This window comes from Daldinia loculata, assembly GCF_022478755.1.
Source record: "Daldinia loculata strain CBS 113971 unplaced genomic scaffold F4817scaffold_59, whole genome shotgun sequence".
NCBI lineage: Eukaryota > Fungi > Ascomycota > Sordariomycetes > Xylariales > Hypoxylaceae > Daldinia > Daldinia loculata.
In genome coordinates, this window is record NW_026054913.1 from 201,114 (window position 1) to 210,418 (window position 9,305).

The window sequence follows — 9,305 nt, forward strand, 5'->3', positions numbered from 1 at the left end:
ATAAAAATACATAATCGTCTGTACCAAATTCTTCTTGTGGGGACTTCACAGCTCAGGCCGTCGTGGGAGCAACTCAGCATCAAAGTGAATGGAACACAACAGTCAGGAACTTACTTGTTACTTCACCAACGTCACCCGGATACGGCTCCATTACCTCACCGCGACCCTAACCAACCCTTCATGATTAGGGACTCCATTTAATTCATTTCTTTGTCTCTGCGATCCTCTCTGCCCTTTACTCAAAACGCCAAACCAAGTTGATCCCACATGTCTTCAGTCGTCGTGCCCTCGAGCTTCCGCCCATACCTCCCATCTCCAAACCATACTACGGCCTATCCACTGCGCCATACCCAAGACTATAGCAGCAGCAACAGCGAAAAGCTACGAGACCATCTGCAACTCCGCGGAACTGCCTTCTTCAAGGGTGGTCTTCGAACGCCCCCCGCCGAGAATAACATGAGCGCCACATACCACAACCCCGTGTTATCGAACACGTACAACAGCCATGTAGCTCTAGCAAGACAACCGGCCGGCTTAGTGCAGGCAGATCGAACGGGAGGAGTATTCTGTGACGTCGTAACTGGGTTCTCTGCAGCTCATCCGACTCACCAATCGCAATATCAGCAGCCTTATCCCTCCCAGACAATTGTTCCCCAACAATCGCACCCGTCTTCGAGACCATCAACTAGATCGACTACCCCCGCCTCTACTGGCAATCTCAGCGCACACTCGGAAGGCACAGTCTCCAAGAAGGACTCGACTATGGTAACCCACAGTCTGCAACTCCCCACGTGTATTAGTCCAAACGGAGGGAATCTGGATGATTTTGCCGCCCTAGTAGGTTTCGATTTATTATTTTTAGTTGTATATTGGCTGACAGTTTCTTAGATGACCTGCTTCTTCTGGTTCGAAACCATGGATACGATAAATGCTGCGGAGCATATTAAGGAACGTTCACCCTCCGAGCCGATCCCCCCATTGTCCGCATATACCGAGCCTTGCCCCGCGTATAAGCAATGGGTTAATAAAACCCTTTCCACGACCCAAGTAACGCAGAACGTGATCCTCTTGGCGTTGTTGTTTGTATATCGGCTGAAGAAGGCGAATCCGAAAGTGAATGGTAGCCCGGGTAGCGAATATCGGCTCTTAACAGTGGCCCTAATGTTAGGTAACAAATGTAAGTATTTTCTTAGCAGCTTGTACCACAAGTTTTCTAACGAGTATTATAGTTTTGGATGACAATGCCTATACGAACCACACGTGGGCAGAAGTTTCGTCTATTTCGGTAAAAGAAATTCACGTCATGGAAGTGGAATTTTTGAGCAACATGCGATATGGCTTATTGACATCTAAAGAGGAGTGGGAGGAATGGTTGAAGAAGCTGGCCTGCTTCCACGAATACTACGAGAGAGCGGTTATGGAAGAGAAGCGTCGAAAAGCCCCGCCTCCTATGCCGATGAATATACCCTCGCCGACTCACGCCGGATTCGCCTCTTCGCAACCTCCACCGACTGGCATCCTACCGTCAACCGGACAGTGTACACCATTGGCTCTTGCGGCGGCATATTCTCCTAGCCCTGTAGTTCATGCTCAAAGTTGGAATGCTTACCATCCTACCCCATCAGTTTCCCCGCTCGCAACCAAGCCGAGTCTAGGTCACCCAATGATGCGAAAGAGAGGGTTAGAGGGGGGAGACGCGGTCGAGCCCACTCCGAAGCGGATCGCTCGCCAACCGCTTGTTACGACGATGCCGCCGAATCAGCAAGTTCATGGGGGCGCCGGACCGCTTCGACTACCTGTGCCACACCTTACGCTTGACACAAGCCAGGCAATCATCCCACCCGTATACCAACCCCAGCCCACCTACTCCCAGCCGAGTGTATCGTTGCCACCGCTCGGAGCTGGAATGAAGGCTATGTCGACAGTATATCCCACAACGACTGGCTGGGCGCCCCAGGGATCAGTGCTTACTACTTGCGGACCACAGACGCCATCTTATGCGATTCCGTCCAACTATGGCACTCCGACAAGGCGACAGAGCCCAACGGGTTTAACTTCGTTTGGTTCGTCCCCGTTAGCCGAATCGTATGGAACCCATACGCCGATCTCGAATTCGCCCCTGGTATACCTACAACAGCGAGCGAGTCCCTACAAACCTGTTCGTCGCGTCAATACCCTTCTCAACCCTCCTCCGTCTATTCCGCTTTCCCAGTATCACCTGGGCTCGAGCCAGATGCACTACCAGCCACTGGGTCGACGGTATGACTTGCGCTCTGGTATCGTTCCTGAGTTTCTCCCTGCATATGCCAATCAACGGCCTTCGAGTCATTCCCATTAATAAGCAACTGCATTCCTGTTTCGATATTTTAACAGTATGCAGCATTTCGGCAAATGTATTTTTATTTTATTTCCACCTTCATCGTATCACATTACCTGCATTGGCATTGGCATTGGCGTTGGCCGGCTGTATACAGTCGATATAAACTCGACACCTCACGGATAAGGGCATGTCTTTTGGGGTTTGTTTTTGCGGTACAGCTGGTATCGCACTACAGGCGTTTGGTAATTTAAGGTGGACAAATCTTGATGGCATTCGAGCACGAGTTAGAGGATGAAGGGCGATGGCGTATTTTTGCGAAGCCAGCATGTATCCAAGCTGAGTTTAGGGCAAACCAGCTAAGGTAGTAGGTGAGGGACGATTACGGAGAAACAAGGGTGATATAGTCATGAGACTAGGCACCATTTTAAGCAATCGATTTTTAGTAGGTTGCATTCATCCAGATAGATGATAGACGGGTGATTACCAGCAATGGTAGCAAGCCAGAAAAGAAGTATAAAAGAAAATCTTGACGCAAAGTTTGACTGAAAGTTTGATGTGTTGTCTTTCTGATTAGGGCGTTATGATGTCACGTCAACTAGAGATCTCCAAATACATTTGGTTGATGCGGGGAATCGAGGTGGGGGTTTCCCCTCATTGGGGAATATTAGATGCCGTCCGTCTCTTTTAATTGGTTCCGAGATGCATGGAGGTCTTATTGAAATATCGGATAAACTATTCTTGCGGTTTGAACAAGCGGGACCTCGGAACCTGATATAATGATGAGGTTAGGTAATCAATCTTAGGTACAAAATGCGAGTATCTTAATAGCAGCTCACAATTCGCATATCTTTTGTGCTTTGACGACCCTAGCTCATGATCTTGGACCTTGGTTAACAGAGAGTATTCCGAGGAGATATTCATATATTAAGTAACATTTTGGTCTTAGCGTGGGAGCAACTGGTAGTCTTATAAGAAATAGGTAAGTATATCCTGTCGGTATGCGGCGCATGATGTTTGCTCTCTTTGGTAGTCATCCCTTACTCATGAATCAGGGACTTTCTAGTTAAAGCAGAGTTCATCGTAAGGAAGTCCGGACCTAAGGGGGTCAACTGAAATTTGGAAATAAGTCGATGGTGAAAAGGAAAGGTTCGGGTTTTATTTCTAGCCTCGGCATTTCCGCGGAGATGATAACTTATATCATATCACTTTTAGATATATCACAAACACCACCGAGACACATCGTCATCGAAATAAATTATAAATCATAAATCCAACTTTACTCTTCAAGTTTACAACATTTAGTTGGAAAATTCAAATGAGCACAACATACAAAAGAATAGCGACCATGGCAGCCTCACGTATGAAGTCGTGGTTCCCGACCACCGCGTCCCCTTTGATAATTAGCGCTCCAATGGGTGGAGTTACCAATATAAGGCTGGCAGCTGAGGTGACAAAAGCTGGAGGTTTAGGTTAGTTGCCCTATAGATGATATAAATTCTTCCCTGGATTGCTAATATACTAATTCCCTAGGTTTCATCCAGGCTGGTCGGGACTTCAACCCGGACTCACCTGCGCTAAAGACACTCGATGACCAACTCACCCAAGCGTGGCAACTTCTCGGCCTAGAGACATCTAAGAATGATAGCAGCCACCTGCCCATCGGCGTGGGGGTCCTCACGTTCATGCCATCCGCGCGGTACTTTGGTGAGACGGTTGTGCCAATCTTGAAGCGGCACAGACCAGCTGCGATATGGCTATTCGCACCGTCGCCTAAAGCACCGGGAACTCACTCGACTATCGTAAAGGAGTTAAGGTCTCGGGGAAGTCCGTGGAACCCTAAGATTGTGGTCCAGGTCGGGACTGTGGCGGCTGCTCGAGAGGCGGTTGCTTACGGAGCTGATATAATCGTCGCGCAGGGCATCGACGCCGGCGGTCACCAGTGGGCGAGCGGTGCTGGTATTGTGAGCATAGTCCCCGAGGTTATAGATGTGTTGCGCGACGAGTTTCCCGACAAGGAGATCCCGGTTTGGGCTGCCGGTGGTATCGCCGATGGTAGAGGGGTTGCGGCAGCATTGGCATTAGGTGCGGAGGGAGCTGTACTTGGTACAAGGGTAAGTTCCTCGATACCGACCTATCCAACCGATGAAAAGTCATGTGTGCGACAGTTGAGTTGCTGACATGGAGTGCCTATATAGTACATGGTAGCACCCGAGTCCGACGCGCAAGACTATAAGAGAAAGGCGATCATATCTACGTCAGATGGAGGCTCCAATACGGTAAAGTAAGTTCTATTTACTACCCCTTTCCTTACCTATGTACTACTCGCTAGAATCAGATATGCTGACATCTCGCGCTTCTCCGCGCCACCAAGGTCGCAAGTCCACGACCACATCACAGGCGAGATAAACTGGCCCGAGATCTATGACGGCCGCGCCATCGTTACCCCAACGTACCACGACCACGTCGCCGGGGTGCCTCTAGACGAGAACGCGAAGCGGCTCAACGCTGCCAAAGACAGCGGCGACGTGTCTAGGCTGGTCACTTGGTCGTAAGTAGCCCTTGTCCTCTTTGATCGTATTATATATTAGCTCTAGCTGACCTCTGCTAGCGGAACGGGAGTCGGTTTGATTAAGAAAGAGCAGCCGGCCGCGGAGATCACGAAAGAGGTGAGAGAGGAGGCACTGAAGGCGATTACTAGCCTAAAGTCGTTCCTTTAAACGAGTTCGCTAGTATAAAGTAGCCGCAGAATTAGGAAGGATAGATGGTCCAGGAGACGAGAAGACAGTCTTCTATATCGTATGTACTACATCGTCTAAACTATTCCCCTATAATCTGAGATTTCTATGCGCCGCCGCTATGTCTACAACATGTATAGGTACCTAGGTAGGTAAGTAAAGCAATCAATGCCCAGTCAGACTATTTTATAACATTTTCGTAGCCATATATTAATATTATATATATATAGGGTATGAATGACTACAGGCTCCTGTATACTCGTAGTCCCTAGCTCATCTTCTCGTAAGATTCAACAGACTTAAAGAGCAACTTATATACGCTTTGCTACTCCTTATCAAGGCTGTATTAGGGTTGACATCTATATGTATAATTCAGCTCTTATATGAAATTGTATGCTGCGCACATTAGCGCAATAAGTAGAGTTGCGATGCTAGCCCTACTCCTGGCTGAACTGTTGTCTTTGTTAACGGTGGCCTGGTCGGCAACGCTATCATAACTAGACTGCGGCTCCTCTTTAATATCGGCAGGACTACTTGTCTGAACGAGACTCTCGGTGCCAGAGTACCGTTGGTGACCAGGGCTTAATCGGGACTGGCCTTCATTAATCCATGACAGACCGCAGGCACGGATCAGCTTGCCCGCATTGATGTCCTCGGGATCGTCATCGTCGTCATCGCAGTCGGAGAGCACGCCGTCAAAACAGCGTATAAAAGGCGTAAAGGCATAGTACCCAGCGTCGCCGAGGGACACGTCAGTGTGGACTGCTGTGTAGTTCATGACTATCGTAGCGTTGAAGTCCGTAAGGCTGGACGCGGCAGGGTTCGAGATTTATTCATCTCCTTAACCGATCGAAGGACTATCAATTGGACTTTGATGTTTTCTATGACTTTTCCAGTTCAATACCAATTTAGTTTTCAGAAGTGTACCCACGCTGGAGCTCTTGGTGCTCAGGAGAAACCTTGCCTAGTGGGATACGATAGGGGATGGCTATACTACTAGAATGCATTAGGTCTATGCTTGGGGTAAATATATCTGAGTATGATATCCATCTCCTGATTGTTGAGTAGTAATACTTTTAGCCATCGTCTACAAGGTGACGGGTCTCCCTGCTTGAAGTATTTGTAAGTCTTCTCAAACCTTGACACAATATGGGCATCGAGAATACCACTTATTGCTGACAAGTCTTACTGAAAATAAAAATAATTACCAAAAGTATAATTTGTATTATAGAATAGGATCTTGGAGATCTGTTAAAAAGCGAGGAGGAAAAAAAGGGTAGGACTCTAAGTTCGAGCTAAGTACCTATATTTGACCCGAGCAAGGGAGGCTAATCTTGCCGCCCTGCCACCGGCTCGAATTCGAGAATAGCTTCGAAAAGCCCCGCGAAGAGGTTTTATCTACTCCGTCATATCTTCAGATTACTACGCCATGACCTCTTCGGCTAATGTATCTTCAAGTAAGGGGTGATGGAAAGACTGTTAATTGGCTTTTTAACCTTCCCTTGGGTTGCCTGATGACGGCGTTGCTGTCGAGATAGCTGAAGGAATCTAAATATTTCCTACATAATTCCAGGCCCTTGGCCATAACGGCTGCAATGATATTTGATATGTTGCTACTACCAACACGTTGAGGAAGAATGGTAGTGAGGGGAATAACGCACTTCTAATACCTGGTTTCTTTCCATCTCTAGGAACTGCCGATTTAGTCCTCGCTTGCTTTCCCGGTTCTTATTAACAATAATAGTAATCAGACATACCTAACTTAAGGCGGGACACATCAGAAGTATACTCTTCTACTCCGGATAGGATATACTCCTTGACGATCATAGTATATCCTTTCTGATGCTACTAACAAGCCTCGGTTACAACAGGCATTGCCTCATAAGACAGGTGTCCTACCTGCCAGCTAGCAAAGGGCTCTGATGCCCGAGCACCGCAAGATCGTGTCTCGGCTCGATGCTGGCCAGTTTGTTCACGGCTAGTCGGCGGTGTGGGAGCCATCGGAGTGAGCGAATTGCGGCCTGCGGAATAATATCTTAAATATTCTGATGCTAAGTAGTAGGACAAGGAAAGAGACGTTATAGGACGAAGCACCATAGGTACGTTACGGACGTGTCGCTTATTTGAAGCTGACTTATGAGATGAGGAAGAGTTGGCAACCTAGCCGTGGAATCGTGTCAGGGGTCCACCTGTACCTTATGCATAGAAGGTGAGCATCTGTTGTACGACAGAACGGGTCGTGGCAGAGAGGTATTGAAGTTGAAGAAGAGCTTTGGTGGTTGGCTAAGAACTAATATGATTGGTTCAACGCAGCGACCTTGCGCGACAAAGGGGCTGAGTTGGCATAGGATGGAATGTGGCCGAGAGCCTGATACAATTGATGGTGGGTGCACGAGTAAAGCGTTTCGTTGGGCATCAACGCTACATTGACGATCAACGAGCGTGGGGGCAATGAGGCGACCTAGGCCCGTTGATCGAGTGGTTGAACTCACCTAGGACCTTCAGCGTTCGGGGCGGGTTCCTTAATACGGAAAAACACGATCGTGAGAATGGAAATATAGGAATAGGTAGGAAATTCATCAAAACAATATCGTAGGCAACCATCGCTCGCTATACCAATTCAACCCCAAAACTCCTCCTACGCCTCGTACAAATCTTGTTCTCGTATCATACACACATGATAAACCCGATTTAAATAGACGTTACTCGTGATTCATAACAAGAGCCCGTTCATTCTGTTGTTGGCCGCCGTGTAAGCCGTTCTGTAACTATCCGATAAAACCCCCGTAACTAGAGCTATATGCCCATCGTGTTCCCTCTACCATCTTCGTAGGGCGCTGCCGCTCGCAGTCATAACTTTTTCCAAGCCGCATAACTTCGTAAAGACGATCCAAAATCGGAATAAACGAAACCTGCTATGCAGGCGCTGGAGGATCGCCGGTGCCACCGCCGGTGCCGCCTTCCGAGTTGCCTTTTGAACCGGAGGATTTGCGACGATGACGCCTCTTGCGAGTAAAGCGAATTGACCTTCCGTAAAAGTATAGGAAGGCGAAAAAGCCGACCAGGAATACCGCCAGGAGAATACCAACTACCACGCCGATAGTGGTGTTTACGCTTGCCCCCGATCGCTTTTGTAGGTTCGATGCATGATCATGGACAGTCGGGATTATGCCAAGGCCGTGGGCAAGGAGCCGGCGCGCCTGGGATGAGACCGACTTGAGAAGGGGAAGATTGTCATGTATGGAGAGTTCGTGTGCGGATGTGAGGCCCGGTCCGAGTCTTATGGCCGGAGCCAGAGAGGAATCAGGATTGAGAGGGTTCGTCTGGGGTATATACATTTCAGGCAATCTGCGCACCGACGGAGTGGAAGATTAAGAATGATAATTTCGAAGCATGGCGCGCCATAGGCGCAGTGAACGTCGAGAAACGAAGTAAAAGTGCCGGCAACGAAGAGAAACCGGCCAGAGAATAGAAGGTTGGGCGAAGGGGGCGATTTTATTATCTGCAGCCTACTCCAACCAACTCTCCAAGGTCGCAGTGTGTAACTAGCGATCACTGTCTCGCGTGGGCCGACGGCCACTCACTCCAGACGCCTACATCAGGTGTACAGCCAAATAACTAACAACGATGGCGGGGTCGTTGATGAAGGCTGGCCGAAATCTTATTCGTCTCGCTGTTCGGCAACGGCCAACGATGATCGACTTGGGGACGTAGTACATAGAGGACCTACGGCGCAGACGGGGAATTTGTGATAGGATCAATGTGTGCAGACTCAAGGTAGTAAGACGATATAATTCGTCTATAGTATCTTCTTGAGTTGGCACGTCGTAGGTTCCCGTCTGTAGGAGCTGCTTCGGCGCCTACAGGGGTCACCACAGAGGTAGGACATGACGATATGCAGACCCCGAAGCTACCTAGGTAGGAGGTAGATCTCAGCGGGAAGTCAGTCATACCCTGGTACGCGGAAGAATCGTTAGACTGGCTCGAGCGAAGGTGGCCGAGTGCCGGAGGGCGGATTCTATATGTGGCGGTTGGACAAGCACTACCCGGATAAAAGAGTTGATGCTCAGTGGCTGCCGTGGAGCCGTGGAGCCGTGGGTATGGTTTGGCGGTACGTATTCCACGATGGGAAGGCGTCTAAGTGCATGTCCAAACAGGAGGGAAAAATGGGGAGATGGATAAGATAATAATGCGACGGGATATCATAGTACAGCTTGTGCATATGTAAACCGGCGCCGGACAGATGCTTG

At 48.8% G+C, this 9,305-nt stretch overlaps 4 protein-coding genes across 4 annotated transcripts; 2 read left to right on the top strand and 2 right to left on the bottom strand.

Moving 5' to 3' along the window:
- Positions 1-762: 762 nt before the first annotated feature.
- F4817DRAFT_361213 (uncharacterized protein) lies at positions 763-2,338 on the top strand (the record flags this gene model as incomplete). The annotated part of the gene is made up of 3 exons (XM_049306372.1): positions 763-837; positions 889-1,177; positions 1,230-2,338. The coding sequence occupies 3 exons, from the start codon at positions 763-765 to the stop codon at positions 2,336-2,338; spliced, it is 1,473 nt and encodes a 490-aa protein (XP_049155614.1).
- A 1,327-nt stretch (positions 2,339-3,665) lies between these two features.
- On the top strand, positions 3,666-5,037 carry F4817DRAFT_361214 (inosine monophosphate dehydrogenase; the record flags this gene model as incomplete). The annotated part of the gene is made up of 5 exons (XM_049306373.1): positions 3,666-3,789; positions 3,851-4,431; positions 4,516-4,601; positions 4,692-4,868; positions 4,929-5,037. 5 exons carry the CDS (start codon positions 3,666-3,668, stop codon positions 5,035-5,037), a joined length of 1,077 nt encoding a protein of 358 aa, XP_049155615.1.
- A 220-nt stretch (positions 5,038-5,257) lies between these two features.
- On the bottom strand, positions 5,258-5,836 carry F4817DRAFT_236274 (uncharacterized protein; the record flags this gene model as incomplete). Its single annotated transcript, XM_049298971.1, has 1 exon — positions 5,258-5,836. One exon carries the CDS (start codon positions 5,831-5,833, stop codon positions 5,435-5,437), a length of 399 nt encoding a protein of 132 aa, XP_049155616.1. The 3' UTR covers positions 5,258-5,434.
- A 1,873-nt stretch (positions 5,837-7,709) lies between these two features.
- Positions 7,710-8,587, bottom strand: F4817DRAFT_236307 (uncharacterized protein). Its single transcript, XM_049298972.1, has one exon. It carries the CDS (start codon positions 8,391-8,393, stop codon positions 7,971-7,973), a length of 423 nt encoding a protein of 140 aa, XP_049155617.1. The 5' UTR covers positions 8,394-8,587; the 3' UTR covers positions 7,710-7,970.
- Between the last annotated feature and the right edge of the window lie 718 nt (positions 8,588-9,305).